The sequence below is a fragment of the Tachyglossus aculeatus genome, chromosome 18 (genome assembly GCF_015852505.1).
Source record: "Tachyglossus aculeatus isolate mTacAcu1 chromosome 18, mTacAcu1.pri, whole genome shotgun sequence".
NCBI lineage: Eukaryota > Metazoa > Chordata > Mammalia > Monotremata > Tachyglossidae > Tachyglossus > Tachyglossus aculeatus.
In genome coordinates this window covers 6,991,346-7,016,947 of record NC_052083.1, presented here as the reverse complement: position 1 = coordinate 7,016,947, position 25,602 = coordinate 6,991,346, and the positions used below count along the sequence as shown (strand labels likewise).

General features: G+C 48.6%; 1 protein-coding gene across 2 annotated transcripts; it reads right to left on the bottom strand.

The window, feature by feature from the left end:
* On the bottom strand, positions 1-25,258 carry CCN4 (cellular communication network factor 4). 2 transcript variants are annotated; one of them, XM_038760480.1, is made up of 5 exons: positions 25,104-25,258; positions 13,422-13,701; positions 9,526-9,783; positions 4,989-5,182; positions 1-1,293 (listed from the first exon to the last, which is right to left on the bottom strand). In XM_038760480.1, the coding sequence occupies exons 1-5, from the start codon at positions 25,161-25,163 to the stop codon at positions 994-996; spliced, it is 1,092 nt and encodes a 363-aa protein (XP_038616408.1). In that variant the 5' UTR covers positions 25,164-25,258; the 3' UTR covers positions 1-993. The 2 variants fall into 2 exon arrangements, with proteins under 2 accessions (XP_038616408.1, XP_038616409.1); XM_038760481.1 differs by lacking the exon at positions 25,104-25,258 and adding an exon at positions 18,114-18,166 and having other exon boundaries at positions 13,445-13,701.
* Between the last annotated feature and the right edge of the window lie 344 nt (positions 25,259-25,602).

The following is a 25,602-nucleotide window of genomic DNA, read 5'->3' as shown; positions in this document are numbered from 1 at the left end:
TCTCCTGATTCCCAGTCCTCTGCTCTTTCCCCTAGCCAGGCGTCTGCCAGAAGACTCTCACTCTCACATTCAACCTGATGTTCCAGCTCAGTTCCAATGCTACATGATCTGCTTGGCTCAGAAAATTTCCATAAGCCCCACCGGCGCAGACTGGTTTCACATCTTCTGTGGCCTGCCCACCCCTCCACCCTTCTCTGTGCACATTCCACTCACCCCCAGATCTCTCAGCTAAGGGGATCCAAACTCTGACTGTGGTAGGCACAGTTTTGCTTGGTCTAAATGCCAATACAGCCACTCAGCCTCCCGAAGCATCACAGGAAGCTGATTTGAGTGGTCAAGCCCACTCTTAGCCTGGGTTGTACCAGAATGGCCTTCCTACACCCTGAGCTTCAGGGATCGCCTCCACTCCCTGTTGGAGAGCTGGGAGTCTGAGCCTGTGGGCACCCAGAAGATCCCTGGCCCCCACAGATTCTATCCGCTCTTTGAGGCACCATCTAAAGAACATGCCAGCGGGGCGATCCACTCCTTCAGTCCCCCACGTTCCCCTCCCCACCACCATGGCAGGGATGACTTGCCCAGGCTGGCTGGTTCTGGTTCCCACTAACCCCCAGGGATGGCCCTGGAAAGGCAGAGGGGGAGACTGACCCCGAGATGATTTCCCCGGCACCGAGGCATGCTGGCAGCACCGGAATCTGAATTGCCATCACATGCGCTGGGAAAATAAAATTGCCAGATAGGACTACGGGCCCCGGCCAAAGGGCCATTACCCGGTGGCCTTCCTGGCTCCTGGTGACCCCAGTGGTCCAGCCGGTGTCTCGGAAAAGTGGCTCTTCCCTGTAAGGGTGGGCTGGGAAGACCACCCTGAGCCTCGCTGTCCCGGAAAGAGCTGTGGCGGGTGTGTCGTGGTCAGAGACGCACCGACTCGGCCCCCCAAAACCCCGCCATCGGGACTGAGCCCGAGCCCCAGGCCGGAGCGGGCAGCCCTCGGGCCAGCTAGTCGGCGATTTCGGAATAGTCATGGTAGTGTTCCAGGTCGGCGAAGATGTCGTTGGGGTTTTTGCAGCTCAGGTGGCAGAAGCAAGCGTTGATCCACATGACTTTCCAGGAAAACCCGGGCCCATCTGGACACACGAAACTGACGTTGATGGTCTTGGACTTGTACGGGGTGCAACAGCGGCCATCAGTGCATACGCCACAGAACTTGGGCCTGTACGTGTCCCTGCTCACGCAGCCAGAGATGGTGAAGTTCCTGGGCTCTTCAGGCCGGTGGACGGCCAAGCACTTCTTCCCCGGCTGAAAGACAGGAGATGGCAGCCTAATAACGTCAATGGCGAGCGTGGTAATGTACTTGTTGAGCACCCCCGGGAGTGATGCACTGGACTGAGTGCTTCAGCTTAGTGAGGAACAGTTAGAACAGCCCTTCCATCAGCGCTTAGAACAGTGCTTTGCACATAGTAAGTGCTTAATAAATGCCATTATTATTATTATTATTATTATTATTATTATTATTATTATGACCGTCTAGTCCTCCCTCCCCTAAAGTTCCGGGGTCTGAGAGTGGCCTAGTGGATAGAGCACAGGCCTGGGAGTTAGAAGGACCTGGGTTCTAACCCCAGCTCAGTCATGTTTCTGCTGTGTGACTTTGGGCAAGTCACTTAACTTCTCTGGCCCTCAGTTACCTCATCTGTAAAACAGGGATTAAGTGCGAGAGTCCCATGAGGGACAGGGACTGTGTCCAGCCTGATTAACTTGTATCTACACAAGTGCTTAGAACAGTGCTTAGCACATAGTAAGTGCTTAACAAGTAGCATAATAACAATAATGATGGCATTTATTAAGCGCTTACTATGTGCAAAGCACTGTTCTAAGTGCTGGGGAGGTTACAAGGTGATCAGGTTGTCCCACGGGGGGGCTCACAGTCTTCATTCCCATTTAACAGATGAGGTAACTGAGGCCCAGAGAAGTGAAGTGACTTGCCCAAAGTCACACAGCTGAGAAGTGGCAGAGCTGGGATTTGAACCCATGACCTCTGACTCCAAAGCCCGGGCTCTTTCCACTGCGCCACGCTGCTTCTCTAATAATAAATACTATTATTAAGACCCCCACCCTCTAAGTCTCCAGCCTCCTCTTTTCCAGCCCGGTGACAGTCCCCCACTCCAACTATTTTATTAAGTACCTACTGAGTGCTAAGGACTGTACTAAGCTCCTGGATGACTACTAGAAGAATAAGAAAGTTGCATAACCTAGTGGAAAGCACACAGTCTGAGAATCAAGAGTCATAAATCCTAATCCTGGGCCTGCCACCTGCCCACTATATAACCTTGGGTAAGTCACTTCACTTTTCTGAGCTTCAGTTTCCTCCACTGTCAAAAGAATATTCAATACCTGTTCTTCTTCTACCTTAACCTGTTGCATATGCATCACGGACTGATTGTGTTATACAGAACACAATCTCTTCTATAGAGAAACAGCGTGGCTCAGTGGAAAGAGCACGGGCTTTGGAGTCAGAGGTCATGGGCTCTAATCCAGGCTCTGCCAATTGTCAGCTGTGTGACTTTGGGCAAATCACTTAACTTCTCTGGGCCTCAGTTCCCTCATCTGGAAAATAGGGATTAAGACTGTGAGCCCCCCCGTGGGACAACCTGATCACCTTGTGACCTCCCCAGCGCTTAGAACAGTGCTTTGCACATAGTAAGCACTTAATAAATGCTATCATTATCATTATTATTTTACCTACCCCAATGCATAGCACACAATTGGTACTTACCAACTACCATAAGTGTTTTTGGTGCAATGTCTGTCTCCCCCTCTAGAGTGTAAGCACATTTAATTTTTTTTTTCTTTTTCTAATGGTATTTGTTAAGCCTTTACTATGTTCCAGGAACTGTTCTGAACACTGGGGAAGATACAAGCCAATCAGGTTGGACACAGCCCCTGTCCCATATGGGGCTCACACTCTAATGGGCAGTATGAGCAGGGAATGTTTCTGCTAATTCTGTTGTATTATACTCTCCCAAATACTTAGTTCAGTGCTCTGCACATAGTAAATGCTCAATAAATACCACTGATTGATTGAAATATTATTATTAAAGAGTGGAATCAGTAGTATCTGGCTGCAAACATGCTGATGATGGGTAGGAATGCACAGTCATTAAGGGTTAATAATAATAATAATAATAATGGTGTTATTTGTCAAGCGCTTACTATGTGCAAAGCACTGTTCTAAGTGCTGGGGGGGATACAAGGTGATCAGCTTGTCCCACTTGGGGCTCACAGTTTTAATCCCCATTTTCCAGATGAGGGAACTGAGGCCCAGAGAAGTTAAGTGGCTTGCCCAAGGTCACACAGCTGATAAGTGGCTGAGCCGGGATTCGAACCCATGACCTCTGACTTGCAGGCCCACGCTCTTTCCACTGAGCTACGCTGCTTCGGGATTGATAGGAATTGATAAGAGATTCAGCTGGTCAGCTGTGTGACTTTGGGCAAGTCACTTCACTTCTCTGTGCCTCAGTTACCTCATCTGTAAAATGAGGATTAAGACTGTGAGCCCCACATGGGACAACCTGATCAGCTTGTATCCTCCCCAGTGCTTAGAACAGTGTTTTGCACATAATAAACACATAACAAATACCAAAATTATAATTATTATTATTACCACACTGGAAGCTTCACCACAGATATAGTCTGTCCTCAGTAAGCGCTTAACAAATGCCATTATTATTATTATTATTATGAACAGGGAGACACGGATCTTTCTGGGGCAGTTGAAGTAAAGCCCCATCAGGAAGTAGGGGAATTTTTTTTTTAATGGTATTTGTTAAGCACTTACTGTGTGTCAAACACTGTTTAATTAGGTTGGACACTCCCTGTCCTGCATGGGGCTTACAGTCTAAGTAGGAGGAAGAAAAGGAGAACTGAGGCACTGAGGATAATAATAATGATTAATAATTATGGTATTTGTTAAGGGCTCACTATGTGCTGGGCACAGAGCACAGTTCATGCCACCATTCTAAGCACTGGGGTAAATACAAGATAACTTGGTTGGACACGGTCCCTGTTTCATACAGGGCTCACAGTCTTAATTCCCATTTTCCAGATGAGGTAACTGAGGGATAGAGAAGCCAAACTAGCTCTCTTCCTCCCTTCAAAGGCCTTCCCAGACAGACCCCCCTTTTTCCTCTCCTTCTCCCCATCACCCCCCCCCCCCAGCCCTACCCTCTTCCCCTCCCAACAGCGCTTGTATATATTTGTACATATTTATTATTCTATTTATTTTATTTGTACATATGTATTACTCAATTTATTTTATCAATGATGTGTATATAGCTATACTTCTATTTATTACGATGGTATTGACACCTGTCTACTTGTGTTATTGTCTGCCTCCCCCTTCTAGACTGTGAGCCCACTGTTGGGTAGGGACCTTCTCTATATGTCGCCGACTTGTACTTCCCAGTGCTCTGCACACAGTAAGCGCTCAATAAATACGATTGAATGAATGAATGAATGAATGAATTCCCATTTTACAGATGAGGGAACTGAGGTAAAGAGAAGTTAGGTGACTTGCCCGAAGTCACCCAGCAGATAAATGGCGGACCGGGATTAGAACCTGTGAACTTCTGTCTCATTCATTCAATCATTCAATCATATTTATTGAGCGCTTACTGTGTGCACAGCACTGTACTAAGCGCTTGGGAAGTACAAGTTGGCAACATATAGAGACAGTCCCTGCCCAAAAGCAGGCTCACAGTCCTGTGCTCTATACACTAGGCTACACTGCTTCTCTATTATTCGTCTAGTACCCTTCCAAGTGCTTAGTACTCAGTAGGTGCTTAATAAAAATAGTTGGGATTGGGAAATGGATTCAGTGAGTCCCCAGGGCACCCTCCCAGTCCTGGAATTCTCACTAACATCACCCCACACCCCACATTTCCAATCCCCAACCCCGGGGTCGGGGGCAGCGTTCGGTTGAGCCCAACATAGCCCACCTTGATGTGCCTGGCGATGCCGCCCTGGCAGGGCCGCAGATTACAGAGCCGGCTCTCCGTCGTCAGCTGGCACCGCTCGTTGGCATTGGAGATCCTGGTGGAGATTCCCATCCCGCAGCTTCGGGAACAGAGGCTCCAGGGGGAAGTGTGGGGCATGCAGTTATGCTGCCACAGCCCGCCGTCTCCTTCGTAGGCTGCAGAAGGCAACCAGGCCCTGGTTAGTGCTCGAAAGGGGGGATGTGGGGACCATACAGTTGCCATAATAATCATAATTGTGGTTCTTGTTAAGCGCCTGTGGCCCAGTGGATAGAGCAAGGGCTCCAGAGTCAGGACCTGGGATCCAATTCTGGCTCTGCCGCTTGTCTGCTGTGTGACCTCGGGCAAGTCACTTCGCTTCTCTGTGCCTCAGTTCCCTCATCTGTAAAATGGGAATTGAGAGTGTGAGCCCCACGTGGGACGGGGACTGTGTCCAACCCGATTTGCTTGTATTCAATGCAGCTCTTAGTACAGTGCCTGGCACATAGAGAAGCAGCGTGGCTCAGTGGAAAGAGCGCGAGGTTGGGAGTCAGAGGTCACGGGTTCTAATCCCAGCTCCGCCACTTGTCTGCTGTGTGACTTTGGGCAGGTCACTTCACTTTTCTGGGCCTCAGTTCCCTTTTCTGGAAAATGGGGATAAAGACCGTAAGCCCCATGTGGGACAACCTGATTACCTTCTATCTCTCCCAGCGCTTAGAACAGTGCTTGGCACATAGTAAGCGCTTAACAAATATCGAAATTATTGTTATTATTATTATTATTATTATTATTATTATTATTATTATTATTATTATTATTACATAGTAACTGCTTAACAAATGTCAAAATTATTATTATGTGCCAGGCCCTGTACTATGCTCTGGAGTTGATACAAACAACTTGGGTTGGACACAGTCCCTGCCCAACATGGGGGCTCAAAATCTTAATCCCCATTTTACAGATGAGGTAACAGGCATAGAGAGGTTAAGTGACTTGTCCAAGGTCTCACAGCAGACAAGTAGTAGAGTTGGGATTCGAGCTCAGGCCCTTCTGACTCCCAGCCCCGGGGCTCTATTCTCAAGGCTGAGCTGCTTCTCTCTCCATTTTTATTATTAAGTTCCATCCAGTCGTTTCTGATTCATAGCGACTCCATGGATATACTTTCTCCAGAACGTCCTGTCCTCTGCCATGATCCGCAACCTTTCTAACGGTTCTTCCGTTATCGTTGTTATGGCTTCTAACCATCTAACTGCCAGTCTGCCTCTTCCACGTTTTCCCTGGACTTTTCCTAGCATTAATGTCTTCTCCAGAGAATCAGTCCTCCTGATCATGCGTCCAATATATGCTAATCTAAGTCGAGTCATTTGGCCTTTCAAAGACCACTTTGGTTTAATTTGCTCCCAAATCCATCTGTGTGTTTTTCGGGCAGTCCGTTGTATTCGCAAAAGCCTTCTCCAACACCACATTTTAAAATGCCTAGCCCAGTACTCTGCACGCAGTTAATAATACTGGCATTTATAAAGTGCTTACTATGTGCAAAGCACTGTTCTAAGCGCTGGCAGTTAATTATAAACTCCCTGAGGGCGAGAGCTCACTCACTCTAGTCACTTCACTGTACTCCCTCAAATGCTTAAGTGCTCTGAACTCAGCTCCTTGAGGGCAGGGATCTAGTCTATTCACTCTACTATCCTCCCTGCAAACGCTTAGTACAGTGCTCTGCACACAGTAGACGATAAGGTCCTCCAGGGCAGGGATTGCACTTACTAACACTATTGTATTCTCCCAAATGCACAATACAGCGCTCTGTACAAAGTGAACAAGCTCTGGCAGAGGGAGAACAGGGGTCAGGGTTGTGTCTACCAACTCTGTTGTTTTTTACACTCCCAAGTGCTTAGTACAGTGCTTCGCCCAGAGTAAGCACCGTCGGGATTGCTTTTTACAACAGGCAAAAAGGAGGGGCAGAAAGACGGAGAGAGTGAGGGAAAGAGACAAACAGAATGAGATAGAATACTGAAAGATTCTCCCCCTTTTAGACTGTAAGCCCACTATTGGGTAGGGACTGTCTCTATATGTTGCCAACTTGTACTTCCCAAGCGCTTAGTACAGTGCTCTGCACACAGTCAGCGCTCAATAAATACGATTGATTGAGTTGTTAAGCGCTTACTATGTGCAAAGCACTGTTCTATGCACTGGGGAGGATACAAGGCGATCAGGTTGTCCCATGTGGGGTTCACAGTCTTAATTCCTATTTTACAGGTGAGGGAACTGAGGCACAGAGAAATGAAGTGACTTGCCCAAAGTCACACAGCTGACAGTTGGTGGAGCTGGGATTTGAACCCATGACCTCTGACTCCCAAGCCCATGCTCTTTTCATTGAGCCACGCTGCTTCTCTATTTATTGAGCGCTCTGTGCAGAGCATTCATTCATTCATTCATTCAATAATATTTATTGAGTGCTAACTGTGTGCAGAGCACTGTACTAAGCGCTTGGGAAGTACAAGCTGGCAACATAAAGAGACGGTCCCTACCCAACAGAGGGCTCACAGTCTAGAAGGGGGAGACAAAGAACAAAACAAAACATATTAAGAAAATAAAATAAATAGAATAAATATGTACAAATAAAATAGAGTAATAAATACATACAAACATATATACATATATATACATATGTATACATATATACAGGTGCTGTGGGGAGGGGAAGGAGGGAAGGTGGGGGGATGGGGAGGAGGGAGAGCAGTCAACTAAGTGCTTAGTAGACTTAGTAGAGTGCTTGGGAGAGTACAATACAGCAGAATTAGTAGACAAGTTCCCTGCCCACAATGTATCTACAGACTAGAGGGAAGTGATAAGCCCAGCTGGGATTGGAACCCAAGTCCTTCTGATTCCCAAGCCCATGTTCTTTCCATTGAGCCATGCTGCTTCTCTATTTATTGAGCGCTCTGTGCAGAGCACTCTACTAAGTGCTTGGTAGACTTTACAGAGTGCTTGGAGAGAGTGCAATACAGCAGAATTAGTAGACATGTTCCCTGCTCATAATGAATCTACAGTCTACAGGGAAGTGATAAGCCCCGCTGGGATTGGAACCCAGGTCCTTCTGATTCCCAAGCCCATGCTCTTTCCATTGAGCCACACTGCTTCTCTATTTATTGAGCGCTATGTGCAGAGCACTCTACTATGTGCTTGGTAGACTTAATAGAGTGCTTGGAGAGAGCACAATACAGCAGAATTAGTAGACACATTCCCTGCCCATAACGAATCTACAGTCTAGAGGGAAGTGATAAGCCCAGCTGGGATTGGAACCCAAGTCCTTCTGATTCCCAAGCCCATGTTCTTTCCATTGAGCCATGCTGCTTCTCTATTTATTGAGCGCTCTGTGCAGAGCACTCTACTAAGTGCTTGGTAGACTTAATAGAGTACTTGGAGAGACCACAATACAGCAGAATTAGTAGACACGTTCCCTGCTCATAACGAATCTACAGTCAAGAGGGAAGTGATAAGCCCAGCTGGGATTGGAACCCAGGTCCTCCTGATTCCCAAGCTCATGCTCTTTCCATTGAGCCACACTGCTTCTCTATTTATTGAGCGCTCTGTGCAGAGCACTGTACTAAGTGCTTGGTAGACTTAATACAGTGCTTGGAGAGAGCACAATACAGCAGAATTAGTAGACACGTTCCCTGCCCATAACGAATCTACAGTCTAGAGGGAAGTGATAAGCCCAGCTGGGATTGGAACCCAGGTCCTTCTGATTCCCAAGCCCATGCTCTTTCCATTGAGCCACGCTGCTTCTCTATTTATTGAGCGCTCTGTGCAGAGCACTCTATTAAGTGCTTGGTAGACTTAATAGAGTGCTTGGAGAGAGCACAATACAGCAGAATTAGTAGACACGTTCCCTGCCCATAACGAATCCACAGTCTAGAGGGAAGTGATAAGCAGACCTGGGGTTGGAACCCAGGTCTTTCTGACTCCCGAGCCCATGCTCTTTCCACTGAGCCACGCTGCTTCTCTATTTATTGGGCACTCTGTGCAGAGCACTCTATTAGTGCTTGGTAGACTTAATAGAGTGCTTGGAGAGAACACAATACAGCAGAATTAGTAGACACATTCCCTGCCCATAATGAATCTACAGTCTAGAGGGAAGTGATAAGCCCAGCTGGGATTGGAACCCAGGTCCTTCTGATTCCCAAGCCCATGCTCTTTCCACTGAGCCACGCTGCTTCTCTATTTATTGAGCGCTCTGTGCAGGGCACTCTATTAGTGCTTGGTAGACTTAATAGAGTACTTGGAGAGAGTAGAATTAGTAGACACATTCCCTGCCCATAACGAATCCACAGTCTAGAGGGAAGTGACAAGCAGAGCTGGAATTGGAACCCAGGTCCATCTGACTCCCAAGCCCATGCTCTATCCATTAGGCCACACTGCTTCTCTGCTTCCAGGCCCTCCCGAGCTGAAACCCAGGAGGCCCAGGTCTCTGCCCCCGGTGTCCACACCCCGGTCAGCCCAGGACCCCCGCCGGGCTTACCGGGAGCCGGGACGTGGCGAGGGGACGCCCTGCGGAGCTTCTTCCCGTCATCACAGACCCACTGGTCGCAGCAGCGGCCGGCCAGCCGGACCCTCCGGGGCTGAGGGCACCAGACGAGGGGAGGCCGGGAGCCGAGGCAGAGGGGCACGCAGCCCACCGCCCCGTTGAGGCAGGTGCAGTTGTATTTGCAGTTGGGCTGGAAGGACTGTCCATTCCGGTACCTGACCCCGTCCAGGACGCAGCCCACGCCGACCACATCTGCAAGCAGAGAACGGCAACAGCCACGAGGGAGGACAGGGCTGCAGAGAGGGCCCCGGCTCCCGGATCCCAGCTCCAGGCTGTGGCTTTGGGATCCGGGCTCTGCAATTTGCCCGTTGCTTGGCTTCAAACCACAGTGGTGTTCAGCCGGTCGCTCCGCTCCCATCTCCCGCACTTTCCGAGACTACTGATGGGATATAATAATAATAATAATAATAATGATAGCATTTATTAAACACTTACTACTTGCCAAGCACTGTTCTAAGCACTGGAGGGGGGGATACAAGGTAATCAGGGTGTCCCACGTGGGGCTCACAGTCTTAATCCCCATATTACAGATGAGGGAACTGATTTATTTAGTACTCACTACGTGCCAAGCACTGTGCCAAGGTATCGGACAGAGCCCCTGTCCCATGCAGCACTGTCAGTCTAAGGGGGAGGGGAACACAGTGATTCTTATCCCCATTTTACAGGTGGGAAACTGAAGCCCAGGGAAGTGGCTCTCCCAAAGTCACACAACAGTCACGGGCTGTTGGGCTCACTGGGCCTCAGTTTCCTTGCCTGAAATGGGGACCAAATAATAATAATAGTAGTAATAATAATAATGGTGCTTATTAAGTGCTTACTATCAATCAATCAATCAATCAGTCGTATTTTTTGAGCGCTTACTATGTGCAGAGCACTGTACTAAGCGCTTGGGAAGTACAAATTGGCATCACATAGAGACAGTCCCTACCCAACAGTGGGCTCACAGTCTAAAAGGGGGAGACAGAGAACAGAACCAAACATACCAACAAAATAAAATAAGTAGGATAGAAATGTACAAGTATAATAAACAAATAGAGTAATAAATATGTACAACCATATATACATATATACAGGTGCTGTGGGGAAGGGAAGGAGGTAAGACGGGGGGATGGAGAGGGGGACGAGGGGGAGAGGAAAGAAGGGGCTCAGTCTGGGAAGGCCTCCTGGAGGAGGTGAGCTCTCAGCAGGGCCTTGAAGGGAGGAAGAGAGCTAGCTTGGCGGATGGGCAGAGGGATTGGGGGCATTCCAGGCCCGGGGGATGACGTGGGCCGGGGGTCGATGGCGGGACAGGCGAGAGCGAGGTACAGTGAGGAGATTAGTGGTGGAGGAGCGGAGGGGGCGGGCTGGGCAGAGCGGAGGGAGGCTACGTTCCAAGCACTCTTCTAAGCACTGGGGTAGATACAAATTATTCAGATTGCACACAGTCCCTGTCCCACATGGGGCTCACAGTCTTAATCCCCACTTTACAAATGAGGCACAGAAAAGCTGAGTGACTTGCCCACGGTCACACAGCAGACAACTGGCAGAGCTGGGACTGGAACCCAGGGCTTCTCTCTCCCGGCGTGGCTCAGTGGAAAAGAGCCTGGGCTTTGGGGTCAGAGGTCATGGGTTCAAATCCCGGCTCCGCCAGTTGTCAGCTGTGTGACTTTGGGCCAGTCACTTCACTTCTCTGGGCCTCAATTACCTCATCTGGAAAATGGGAATTAAGATTGTGAGCTCCCCGTGGGACAACCTGATCACCTTGTAACCTCCCCAGTGCTTAGAACAGTGCTTTGCACATAGTAAGCGCTTAATAAATGCCGTCATTATTATTATTATTATTATTATTATTTCCTCTAGCCCACATTCCCTCCCCTATATTATATTGCTCCCTAAGAATTCATTGAATGTTCACAATAATCCCCCTGGGAGGGAGGCAAGGGTGAGGTGCATACTGAAGCAGCGTGGCTCAGTGGAAAGAGCATGGGCTTTGGAGTCAGAGGTCACGGGTTCAAACCCCGGCTCTGCCAACTGTCAGCTGTGTGACTTTGGGCAAGTCACTTCACTTCTCTGGGCCTCAGTTACCTCAGCTGTAAAATGGGGATTAAAACTGTGAGCCCCCCAGTGGGACAACCTGATCACCTTGTAACCTCCCCAGCGCTTGGAACAGTGCTTTGCACATAGTAAGCGCTTAACAAATACCATTATTATTATCATTATAGTATCTCTGCCTTCTCTGCAGATAGGGAAACTGAGGCAAAGGTCATATTTCACCTTTTCTACTACTTGTTATGTCCTTGTACGTTCCTGCTCTCCCTCTCTGCAGACCCTTTTCATGACCTGCTCTTCTCCCCAGCTGGCTTGTTAGCATCTCAAAGTCAGTCACTGCTAGCTCTGACTCTGATACGCTCTCAGAGTCGCAGAGGAGGGGAGTGCACAGTCAGCGTGGCCTAATGGATAGAACATGGGCCTGGGAATCAGAAGGATCTGGGTTCTAATTCCCGCTCTGCCAATTGTCTGCTGTGTTACCTTGGGCAAGTCACTCAACTTCTCTGTGCCTCATCTGTAAAATGGGAATTAAGACTGTGAGCCCCATACGATGATTGATGATGATGGCATTTGTTAAATGCTTACTATGTGCAAAGCACTGTTCTAAGCGCTGGGGAGGATACAAGGTGATCCGGTTGTCCCACGGTGGGCTCACAGTCTTAATCCCCATTTTACAGTTGAGTTAACTGAGGCACAGAGAAGTTAAGTGACTTGAGGACTGTATCCAATCTGAACAATTTGTATCTACCCCAGGGCCTAGAACAGTGCTTGGAACATAGCAAGTATTTAATAAGAACCTTTGTTATTATTATTTGAACCCTATTTTAGAAAAGAAAACTGAGGCCCAGAGAGGTGAAGTGGTCACCCAGAGGGTCAACGACAGAGCTGAGGCTAAGAACCCGGGACTCCGACTCTCATTCCTCTGTTTATAATAATAATAATAACAACAATAATGGTATTTGTTAAGCGCTTACTACGTGCCAAGCAATGTTCAAAGCGCTGGGGGAGATACAAGGTTATCAAGTTGTCCCAGGAGAGGGCTCACAGTCTTAATCCCCATTTTACAGATGAGGGAACTGAGGCACAGAGATGTTAAGTGATTTGCCCAAAGTCACACAGCTGGCAAGCGGTGGAGCTGGGATTAGAACCCACCATCATCATCATCATCAATCATATTTACTGAGCGCTTACTGTGTGCAGAGCACAGTACTAAGCGCTTGGGAAGTACAAGTTGGCAACATATAGAGACAGTCCCTGCCCAACAGTGGTCTCACAGTCTAAAAGGGGGAGACAGAGAACAAAACCAAACATACCAACAAAATAGAATAAATAGAATAGATATGTACAAGTAAAATAGAGTAATAAATATGTACAAACATATATACATATATACAGGTGCTGTGGGGAAGGGAAGGAGGCAAGATGGGGGGATGGAGAGGGGGACGAGGGGGAGAGGAAGGAAGGGGCTCAGTCTGGGAAGGCCTCCACGACTTCTGACTCCCAAACCGGTGCTCTTTCCTCTAAGCCACGCTGCTTCTGTCTTCCGTTCCCCTTCTAGACTGTGAGCCCACCGTTGGGTAGGGACCGTCTCTCTATGTTGCCAACTTGTACTTCCCAAGCGCTTAGTCCAGTGCTCTGCACACAGTAAGCGCTCAATAAATACGATTGCATGGATGAATGCTCTGAAATGGGACCGCAACAGTTGTCTCCTGCCTCCAGCCCCCTCGGAGGGAACGGGTGGGACACAGGGGGCGTGGGACCGGCGGGTGGGCTTTGCCCGGGGTTGGGGGGGCATGACTTACGTGCACACACTCCTATTTCGTACCTCGGGGCGTCTGCGCTGTAGTCGCAGTAGAGGCCACGGTGGCGGTCGCAGAGGGCGGCCTCGTTGCAGGGGGCTCCCAGCTGCTGGGCACACACCGGGCAGCACTCGCAGCCGTCGGTGACCAGGCTGATGCCAGGGGCGCAGCGGGGGGCCACCGCCGGGCACTCACAGGGCCACTTGCAGTATTGTGGGCGCGGGGACGGAGAGGCCGTGGGCCCGGGGATGGGGGCCGGGGTCCCCCTGTTCCCGACGACGGCCTAGGTGATGAAACAGAGACGGGGCTTGAGGGGAGGATTTCAGGAAATCAGCGGATGGACCTAGCGTGGGCAAGACTCTGTGCTGGGTACCTCCCGTGGGCAGAGCGCTTTATTACTCTATTTATTTTATTCATCATCATCATCAATCGTATTTATTGAGCGCTTACTATGTGCAGAGCACTGTACTAAGCGCTTGGGAAGTACAAATTGGCAACATATAGAGACAGTCCCTACCCAACATTGGGCCTTTATTGGTGCGTATTTATTCTATTTATTTTATTCATTCATTCAATCCTATTTATTGAGCGCTGACTGTGTGCAGAGCACTGTACTAAGCGCTTGGAAAGTCCAAGTTGGCAACGTATAGAGAGACGGTCCCTACCCAACAGTGGGCTCATAATACGTTTTGTTTGGTTCTCTGTCTCCCCCTTCTAGACTGTGAGCCCGCTGTTGGGAAGGGACCGTCTCTGTATGTTGCCAACTTGGACTTCTCCACCTCTATTTATTTATTTATTTTACTTGTACATATCTATTCTATTTATTTTATTTTGTTAGTATGTTTGGTTTTGTTCTCTGTCTCCCCCTTTTAGACTGTGAGCCCACTGTTGGGCAGGGACTGTCTCTATATGTTGCCAGTTTGTACTTCCCAAGCGCTTAGTGCAGTGCTCCGCACATAGTAAGTGCTCAATAAATACGATTGATTGATTGATTGACTTCCCAAGCGCTTAGTACAGTGCTCTGCACACAGTAAGCGCTCAGTAAATACGATTGATTGAATGACTGAATGAATTGGGGGCCTACAGTGGTCTGAATGCTGTTCTGAGTGACCTCTGTCTGCAGAACATTTATATTTATATAGAAGAAGCAGCGTGGCTCAGTGGATAGAGCCCGGGCTTTGGAGTCAGAGGTCATGGGTTCAAATCCTGGCTCTGCCAACTGTCAGCTGTGTGACTTTGGGCAGGTCACTTCACTTCTCTGGGCCTCAGTTCCCTCAGCAGTAAAATGGGGATTCAAACTGTGAACCCCCCGTGGGACAACCTGATCACCTTGTCACCTCCCCAGCGCTTAGAACAGTGCTTTGCACATAGTAAGCGCTTAACAAATACCACCACCATCATCATATTGCTCTTCTATTGTCTGCGGAGTGCAGTTCTGGGCACCCACAGTTCTGGGTGTCTTCTGGGTGCAGAATACTGTATTGAGCTGTTAGGGGTGTGAGCACCAGACTGAACACCTACTGTGTAGACAGGGCTATGCAGAGCACTGTTCTGGCTTCCTATGGTGTACAAAGCATTGAACTAAACACTTGGAAAAATCCAGCTGAATGAGGGTCATTTCCTCCTGTCCAACCAGGCAGGGTGCAGACTAAGCTCCTTGGGAGTTCCTGTAAGCTCCCTGCCTAGACTGCAAGCTCCTTGTGGGCAGGAGAAATGTCAACTCAATCAATTAATCAGTCAGGGTCATTTATTGAGCACTTCCTATGTGCAGACTGCTGTACTAAGTGCTTAGGAGAGCATAATACGACTCTGTTGTATTGAGCACTTGTAAGCTCGTTGTGGGCAGGGAATGTGAGCCCACTGTTGGGTAGGGACTGTCTCTATATGTTGCCAATTTGTACTTCCCAAGCGCTTAGTACAGTGCTCTGCACATAGTAAGCGCTCAATAAATACGATTGATGATGATGATGATGATGTGTGTTATATTGTCATATCGTACTCTCCCAAGCACTTAGTACAGTGTTCTGCACACAGTAAGTGCTCAATAAACACCACTGACTGACAGGCTCAGTAAACTGCTCTGCGCACAGTAATAATAATAATAATAATGATGACATTTATTAAGCACTTACTATATGCAAAGCACTGTTTTAAGTGCCAGAGAGGTTACAAGGTGATCAGGCTGTCCCACGGGGGGCTCACAGTCTTAATCCCCATTTTACAGATGAGGTAAATCTGGTAAAATGGTAAAATCTCCATTTTAGAGATGGTCCCTACCCAACAACGGGCTCACAGTCTAGATGGAGGAGACAGACAACAGTGTGCTCAGTGGAAAGAGCCCGGGCTTTGGAGTCATAGGTCATGGGTTCAAATCCTGGCTCTGCCAATTGTCAGCTGTGTGATTTTGGGCAAGTCACTTAATTTCTCTGTGCCCCAGTTACCTCATCTGTAAAATGGGGATTAAGACTGTGAGCTCCCCCATGGGTCAACCTGATCACCTTGTAACCTCCCCAGCGCTTAGAACAGTGCTTTGCACATAGTAAGTGCTTAATAAATGCCATCATTATTATTATTATTAAAACAAAACAAGTTGACAGGTATCGGTAGCTGACAGAAGGGCTACATTTATAGAACACCTACTGCTAAATTTCAAAAAAGTAAATCAGATGAGGGGAAGTTGAAGGATTTTGATGTCCTTATGCATTGTGCACGGCTGAGGTGCCGTGAGATGGGATTCATTCAATCGTATTTATTGAGCGCTTACTGTGTGCAGAGCACTGTACTAAGCGCTTGGGAAGTACAAGTTGGCAACATATAGAGACGGTCCCTACCCAACAGCGGGCTCACAGTCTAGAAGAGGGAGACAGAGAACAGAACAAAAGATATTACCAAAATAAAATACTATAAATATGTACAAATAAAATATAGAGTAATAAATAAGTATAAACATATATACTGGTGCTGTGGGGAGGGGAAGGAGGTGGGGGGGGATGGAGGGGAGGGGGGAGGAAGGAGGGGGCTCAGTCTGGGAAGGCCTCCTGGAGGAGGTGAGCTTTCAGTAGGGCTTTGAAGGGAGGAAGGGATGGGAAGGGATGGGATGGGATGGGATGGGAAAGAGATGGGATGGGAGAGGGCTTTTACTGGCGGAGAGTAGAGAGAGCCCCCAGGATCCTCATCCTTTGACACCCAAATTCAATTCGGACGTCAGGGACAACTCCAGCCACTAGAGGGCATCCTAAGGCTATGGGTCTCAGTCAGTCCGTTAATCCTATTTATTGAGCGCTTACAGTGTGCAGAGCACTGTACTAAGCGCTGGGGCGAGTACACGAGAACAATACATATATATACCTGTATATATGTATATATGTTTGTACATATTTATTACTCTATTTATTTTACTTGTCCATATCTACTCTATTTATTTTATTTTGTGAGTATGTTTGGTTTTGTTCTCTGTCTTCCTCTTTTAGACTGTGAGCCCACTGTTGGGTAGGGACTGTCTCTATATGTTGCCAATTTGTACTTCCCAAGCGCTTAGTACAGTGCTCTGCACATAGTATGCGCTCAATAAATACGATTGATGATGATGATGAGAACAATACAACAGACACACTCCCTGCCCACAACAGGTTTACAGCCTCACAGTCAGGAGTCCAGTTGGCACTATAATTGGTCAGAAAGTAGGTCAGTCAGAATTCCAGCAGCTAGAGCAGAGCAGCGGGGCACTACCCATCTGCCCATTCCACAGATGGGGAAGGTAAGGGGCGAGGGTGAGACCGAAAGCCGGGCCGCCGCCCTCACCGTGCTCTGTCTTCCTCCTGCCTTCTGAAGCGGTGTGGCTTAGTGGAAAGAGCACGGGCTTGGAAGTCGTGGGTCGTGGGTTCCAATCCCAACTCAGCCATTTGTCAGCTGGGTGACTTTGGGCAAGTCACTTAACTTCTCTGTGCCTCAGTTCCCTCATTTGTAAAATGGGGACTAAGACTGTGAGCCCTACATGGGACAACCTGTTAACCTCGTATCTACCCCAGTGTTTAGAACAGTGCTTGGTACATAGTAAGCGCTTAACAAATGCCATTATTATTATTATAATTATTATTATAAATGTTATCATTATTATTCTGGCTGGAGGTATTTTGCGGTATTTGTTAAGTGCTTCTTAAGTGCCAAGCGCTTGCGGTAGCTACAAGATATTTAGATCCTAACCTGACCCCTAGGGCAGCGGTGTCATGGGTGGGATGGAGAACCGGGAAGTGACCCTGTGTACTCTCCCAAGTGCTTAGTACAGTGCTTTGCACAGAGTAAGGGCTCAATCAGTACCACTGATTGAATGATTGATTGATGTTTTTCAAATATAAAGCGGTGTACTGATGTAGCATCTCTCTCTCTTTCACACACTCTCTCACACACCTGGCTGGATGGATCAGGCTTTGTTTCTGTCCACCGGTGGGATCATCAGGGGTAAGAAAGAGCAGCTCTGTCCGTCCTGTCCACCTCCCAGGACTGTACCACCTTCCACCCTGTCCAGCCTGTCTGTCCCGAGCCTGCACCGCCTCCAGGTCCATTCCTTCAGCCCCGTTACTTAACAAGAAACACAAGGGGCCCCAGATGAGGTCGAGCAGTGCTTTTAGTGGAAAATGTGAGTTGGACGTCGGCGTGAAAAGCCCGCAAAAATGTTGGCCCGTCAAAGCATCTTACCAGGAAGTAATGAGGTCTCTCCTCCTCATGAAAGCTGACGTGGTCCCAAGTGATCCAACCCTGCCTATCGGTCCCCTCCTCGGCTAACAAAGTGAACTTTGCCCTTTGATCTATGGCTCAAACCGCTGCAGTCAATGAGTGGATTTGCACAGATGCTATAAATGGGTGCCTGTGTCGGCTTGGCCAGGGAGAGTGGAAAGTGGCTCCACCTGAATTTCCACTGCTTCAACTGGTGAGATGCAGCCAACCAGTTCATAGCCCGCCCTTCCTTATGGCTCTTTACAAGCTTCAAGGCAGGGACCTCACCCTTTCCTGCTAAAGCACCTTGGCTTAGTGGAAAGAACCCAGGGTTGGGAACTGGAAGACTGTGGTCCTTATCCTGGCTCCACCATTAGCCTGCTGGGTGGCCGTAGGCAAGACACCTGGCCTCTCTGAACCTCTGTTTCCTCATCTGTAAAATGGGGATTAAATACCTCCTTTTTTAAAAGGCATTTGTTAAGTGCTTACTATGTGCCAGGCACTGTACTAAGTGCTAGGGAGCTATAAGCCAGTCAGGTTGGACACAGTCCCTGTCCTACCCGGCGCTCACAGTCTTAATCCTCATTTTATAGATCAGGAAACTGAAGCACAGAAAAGTGAAGTGACTTACCCAAAGTCACACAGCCGACAAGTGGTGAAGCCAGGATCAGAATCCAGGTCCTTCTGATTCCCAGGCCCACACTCTATCCACTGGGTCATTGTAATAATAATAATAATAATGATGGCATTTACTAAGCTCTATGTGCAAAGCACTGTTCTAAGCACTGGGGAGGTTACAAGATGATCAGTTTGTCCCACGGGGGGCTCACAGTCTTCATCCCCATTTTACAGAGGAGGGAACTGAGGCACAGGGAAGTGAAGTGACTTGCCCAAAGTCACACGGCTGACAATTGGCGGTGCCGGGATGTACTTCTCCCTCCCTCTTAAACAGTGATCTCCGTGTGGGACACAAACTCTGTCCGATCAGATAACCAGTGCTTAGAAAAGTGCTTGGCACATAGTAAGCGCTTAACAAATACTATTATTATTATTATATTCTTGTCTCTCCTCCAGTGCTTAGTTCATAGTAAGTGCTTAATAAATACTATTATAAATAAAAAACCTCTATTCTGATTTCTCCCCAAAACATTTTCAATTAATCAGCAGTATCTATTGAACACTGAATTAAGCACTTGGGAGAGTCCAATACAGTTAGTAGACATTTATCCTCACCCTCAAGGAGATTTGGAGTTTACAATCAGTTAATTGTATTTATTCAGCACTTACTGTGTGCAGAACACTGTACTAAGTATTTGGGAAAGTACAATATAGCAATATAACAGACTCATTCCCCACCCACAATGAGTTTATAGTCTAGAGAGGGAGACAGACATTTATACATTTATTTGTACATATTTACTATATTTATTAATGATGTGTATATAGGTATAATTCTATTTATTCTGTTGCTATTGACATCTATCTACTTGTTTTGTTGTCTGTCTCCTCCTTCTAGTCTGTGAGCCTGTTGTTGGGTAGGGACCGTCTCTATAGGTTGCCAATTTGTACTTCCCAGGTGCTTAGTACAGAGCTTTGCACCCAATAAGCGCTCAATAAATACAATTGAATGAATGAATGAATGAATGAATATAACCTCTTAAACTTGCTGATCTGGGTTCCTTTATCTTTTTCTCGTCATCAGGCCAGGGAGAGCATGACTTCCATCAAATGCCTCTGGTTTGCCTCTTTTCAAAAGGTGAAAAGCATTTGAGGTGGACCCCCTGCCCCTCACCTGATGGAACAAAATGGACCACCAGAGTGGGGGTGAAGGTGGGGACCCCACCGGAGCCAGGACCCTGAGTGAAAGTTTGCAGGGACAGGGCCTGGTAACCAGGAAGGTCCCAGATGAGTGTACCAATGTGTCGACGAGATCAGAGCAGCACCAAGCCGCGTCTGAGGAAAGGGGGACAACTATTGGATCTGGTGCCCAGAAAACCACCAGTAGCCCCGCTTGGGGATCCGTAAATCAGCTCAGCCCATCGGCACAGAACCATTTCCAGGCTATAGATGTGTGTGGCACAGCCCCAAAGGAAAGGGAATCTGCAACTCTCCCACCTCAGGGGAGTGGCTAATTTGCAAGGTTGCCATGAGCTTCAGGGGCTGGGTGGGTGTTCCCTGACAGACAGGAGCAGCTGACTCCAGCCATCTCCCGGGGCAGAGAGCAGTAGTATTTATTCAGTGCTTTCTGTGGCCAAGTTCTGGGGCAGATACAAGATAAAAAGTTTGAATACAGTCTCTCTCTTTTGGTCAGGTCCAGGTGGGCAGGGAGAGTGTCTCCCAACTCTGTTTATTGTACTCTCCCAAGTGCTTTCTGCAGTGCTCTGCACACAGGAAGCACTCAGAGAATATCACTGATTATACAGGGCTCACTGTTTAAGAGGAAGGAAGACTAGGTCTCTTATCCCCATTTTATAGATGAGAGAAGGTTCAAAGTCACACAGCAGGCCAGTGGCAGCCTAGGGACTGCCTCGTGGCTCTTGCCACTGGGCCACTCAGCCTCTCTGTGGCTGCCCTGCGACACATGCTCTGATGTCGTGATGATGAGCTCTGCCCTTTGACCAACCCTGGCTCCTCCGGCCCTCTTCCTATCCAGTCAGCAGGTAGGCCCCAAATGGGGCCGTGGCCACAACCTGAGTGCTGCCCTGGCTGGATTTCCCCATCAGAAGCCTGGTCCCTTTCCCCTTCTTCGCACTTTGGGTATTCCCGGGATCTCCCCCTCCGAGGTTTAGCATCGGGGCAGGTGGAGGAGAATTGCACAGAGGTTTTTTGAAAGCATGGGGTGTCAAGTGGAGGGGAAGAGGTCTCTGGCTTCACATGGACTGTTGGAGTGCTGCATGCAGACCTCCCCTCCTCTAAGTCTGCTCCCCTCTTCCTGCTCCTGGACTCCCAGCTTCTAGACTCCCAGGTTCCTGGCTCCCAGCTCCCTGCTCTCGGGCCTGAAATGCTCTTGCCCAGTAGGTTTGGGGGTGAGGGAGGGCTTACTAATTTGGGAACCTCCCAGTGCTTGCTGTGTACATATTTATTACTTGATTTATTTATTTTACTTGTACATATCTATTCTATTTTATTTTGTAGTATGTCTGGTTTTGTCTCCCCCTTTTAGACTGTGAGCCCACTGTTGGGTAAGGACTGTCTCTATATGTTGCCAATTTGTACTTCCCAAGCGCTTAGTACAGTGCTCTGCACAAGTAAGCACTCAATAAATACGATTGATTGATGATGATGGACAGGGTAATTCACTACACTGAGGAGAAGACATTCAATATGTGGCATTTCCTGGGCCTCAGTTACCCCCTCTGTAAAAAGGGGATAAGATTCCCGCTCTCCCTCCTTCTCAGACTGTGAACTCCATCAGGGACAGGGACTGTGTCCAATCTGATTGTCCTGTATCTGTCCCAGGGCCCAGCATAGTGCTTAGCACCCAGGAAGTGCTTACCAAATGTCATCGCAGTTGTTACAGTACCCACAAGATTGTCAGCCAGTTGAGGCAGGGACTCTTCCTTGCCGTTAAAGCCACGGGCTGGTGGTATTTCACCCACTGAACTGATGAGGAAATGGAGGTAGAGGAAGGCATTTATCCTCAGGCCTAGAGAGTAGTAGCGACAAAATTAGAACTGTTCACCTGCTGGCTTCTGACCCCGCCTGCCTGCTCTGGCCAGCAGAAGCAGTGACAGCAGCATGAATGGCAGCCAAATCAGGCCAATCTCTGACCTTCAATGCTCCTTCCTCTGAACTCCATTGCCTTGGGGGTAACCCAAAACCCAGAATCCTCGACCTAGGGGGGACCCCGAGAGGTCAGTGGGTCCAGCCCTCTGCCCCCGGAAGGATGAACATCTCTCCACATCCTCTTTCAACCCCCTACCAACTCTGTAGGCACCTCACAATGTGTGGCACCCATGTCTGCCTAAGCTCGCTCGTGACGCCCTGGGCCCCGGTGGGAACGCTCTGAGCAGAGGCAAGACCATGAGTGGCCAATGCTGGGTTTTGGTAATAATAATAATACTAATAATGGCATTTATTAAGTGCTTACTATGTGCAAAGCACTATTCTAAGCACTGAGGGGATACAAGGTGATCAGGTTGTCCCACGGGGGACTCACAGTCATCATCATCATCAATCGTATTTATTGAGCACTTACTGTGTGCAGAACACTGTACTAAGCGCTTGGGAAGTACAAGTTGGCAACATATAGAGACAGTCCCTACTCAACAGTGGGCTCACAGTCAGTCAATCCCCATTTTACAGATGAGGAAACTGAGGCCCAGAAAATTTAAGTGACTTGCCCAAAGTCACACAGCTGACAATTGGAGGAGCTGGGATTTGAACCCATGACCACTGACTCCAAAGCCTGTGCTCTTTCCATTGAGCCACGCTGCTTCTCTACTCCTTCTTGTTGCTTTTGGTCTTGGAGTCCCAGGGCAGCCCTGTCCTTCCTGGTGAGAGATTCCATCCCACCATTGTATGCAGCACACTGGACTGAGCTCTGTACCAGTCTCTTGGCAAAGTATGCCAGAAAAGCCCCCTTCCCAGAGGGCTTACAATCTAACGACACAATATTTCTGTGGCCGCCCCATTTAAAAATGAAGCCATTAAACAGCTCTATGCTGAAGCACCTCGGCAAATGAGAACATAATCAATTCCCCGCTACCGTGAAATTTACAAGGAGAGCATTATCATGCCTTAATTTGATTATTCTGGTGGCAGCTATACCCGGATGATCTTGTGGGCACTGAGGATACTCTCGCAAGCCAATGATCCATGAGGACTCAGGAAAGCCCAGAGCTGTTTCTGGCTACTCCTCTGTCCTCAAAGCCACACAGGGAGCTCAGGCATCTCCGGCCTGCTTTACACAGCTCGCTTTTTTTCCGAAGTTGTTTGATGTCTGCTCTCCTCCATAGCATCCTTCTGACCTCTGACCCAGCCCATGACACCTGACAGGCCCTCCTTTGAGCGATCCCTTTCTCAACAGCTGCCAACATTTTCCCCAGGCTCTCGAAATCCTGCCCACATTGCCTGCCCTCCTCTTCCTCCTCCTCCCCCTGCGGCAAAGAGAGAGGAAAGGGTGTCTTCTAAATTCCAAAATTCAGACCCTCATCAGCCCTTGGGGCACTGACAGTTTCTGCTGTCTATTCAATCCTGCTCATCCCCCTCTTTCCAGCAATTCCTCTGCTGCAGCATCCTGGCCTTCCCCAGTGCAGGGCAGTGAAGATGGATCGATTGATTAAACAATCAATGCTATTTATTGAACACTTATTCTGTGCAGAGCACTGTGCTAAGCACTTGGGAAAGTACAATGCAACACAGTTGGCAAACACGTTCTTTGCCCACAGCGAGCTTATGATCTAGAGGGGAAGACAGACATTAATTTAATTAATTTTCGCACTGGACCTCCAGTTCATTTCTCCCAACTATTTCAATCAATCAATCAATCCATGGTATTTATTGAGCACTTACTATGTGCAGAGCACTATACTAAGAGCTTGGGAGAAAACAATAGAACAGAATTAGTAGACACACTTGACTTCTCTGTGCCTCAGTTCCCTCATCTGTAAAATGGGGATTAAGACTGTGAGCCCCACATGGGACAACCTGATCACCTTGTAACCTCCCCAGCACTTAGAACAGTGCTTTGCAAATAGTAAGCGCTTAATAAATGCCATCATCATCATTATTATTATTATTATGAGGACCCTACAGTCTAGAGCCCCATGTGGGACAGGGACTATGTCAAACTCATTAACTTGCATCTGTCCCAGTACTTAGAATGATAATAATAATAATGGTGGCACTTATTAAGCGCTTACTATGTGCAAAGCACTGTTCTAAGCGCTGGGAACAGTGCTTGACATAGTAAGCACTTAACAAGCACCATAATAATAATAATAATTATTATTATTATTAGAGGAGCACCTCCCTGGACCAGACTGAGCGAGAGATGTCTCCCTCTGACCACTCAGCCCGCCCCAAGGCATCTCCATCCTGCTGTCGTTCTCTTCCCACCCTGCTGTCTGCAACCTCTGCCTTCTCAAGGTGGGGTTGTTGCGGGGGTCACTGAGTCTTTGAGCAGCCCCGCTTCCCCCCTCCCTCTCTCCTCCCACCCAAGATGGACCAGGGACAGGTGTTTCTTAGTTAGGGTCTCCCCTGCTCAGAGCCGCCACCACCGCTGCCCCGGCTGTGCACGATTCATTCTTCAGCAGTTCCACCTGTCCTCTCCACCCTCTTCCTTCTCCCTGCAGAGGCCCCTGGTCCTCTCTCTGTCTGCTCCCCATCCTGGAGAGAGGCCCCCAAGAGACCGGACTCCCCAGTGCTGTTGCCCCAGCAGGGTTTAACAGGCTGGACCAATCAGGGGCAGGAGGAACAACCTGACCTCTGCGCCTCCCACCCTGCGATGCCCTTTACTTACCTGCTCGTACTTCCCTGGGTGGGAGGGGTCACGGGAGAATCAGCCCAGGGCACGTACAGGTCCCACTACTTCCACCCCAGGCCCTTTCCCACTCCCAGTTCCCTGTCTTAGATCAGGCAAGAAGGAGACAGAGGCCACCTCTCCCCCACACCTGCTGGGGTCAACTTCTTGTGTATTTATCCTCTCTGTTGCATTGTACTCTCCCAAGCACATAATACAGTGCTCTACACACAGTAAGTGATCAATATTCATTCAATCATATTTATTAAGCACTTACTGTGTGCAGAACACTGTACTAAGCGCTTGGGATTGATTGACTGTGGCCATCCCTCTCCTTAGCCACCCTTCCTCCTGGGCTGCCACTAGCACTAATTCAGGAATTCAGGAAGCAAAATCTCCTCTCTCTCTCTTTCTCCCTCTCTCTCCCTTTCTACCTTCCTTTCTCTCCCTTTCTAACTTTCTCTCTCTCTGTCTCTCTCTTTCTCCACCCTGACCAGCCAGCCACTCACCTGCATCACTCCGCTCCACAACGTTGCTGCCGCTAGAAGCCAGGGCAGAAGCCACCCCATCCCTGGAGGCCTGGCTGAAAGACATGGATCGAAGCCGGGTCGGAGCAGCTCGGAAGGAAATCTCGCCTCTCCTGGGTGGGAAACAGAGCCCCCAACAGCCGCCCAGCCCGCCCAGATTTGCCCTCTGCTCTCCGCGCCAGGGTTTTTATTAAAGACAGATCTGACGTCAGGGGGAGAGACAGCCCTGTATTTTCTTCTGAAGAAACTTTTCCTGCCTTCTCTCTTCTGTTTTTTCTCTGTCTGTCCCCACCTCCTGCACACTCTGTAGGGCCTCCAAGCCTGTGGTTCTTAAAGGGAAAGTGGTCCTAGCGGGACCATGATTCTAGCCTGGCGCAGAATGCCTGTGCCAAAAGGGGATGGTGGGAGTTGGGAAGGTGGAGAGGGGTCAGAGGTCTGCCACCTGGGATGGGAGAGAGAGAGAGGAGGTAAGACGAGAGAG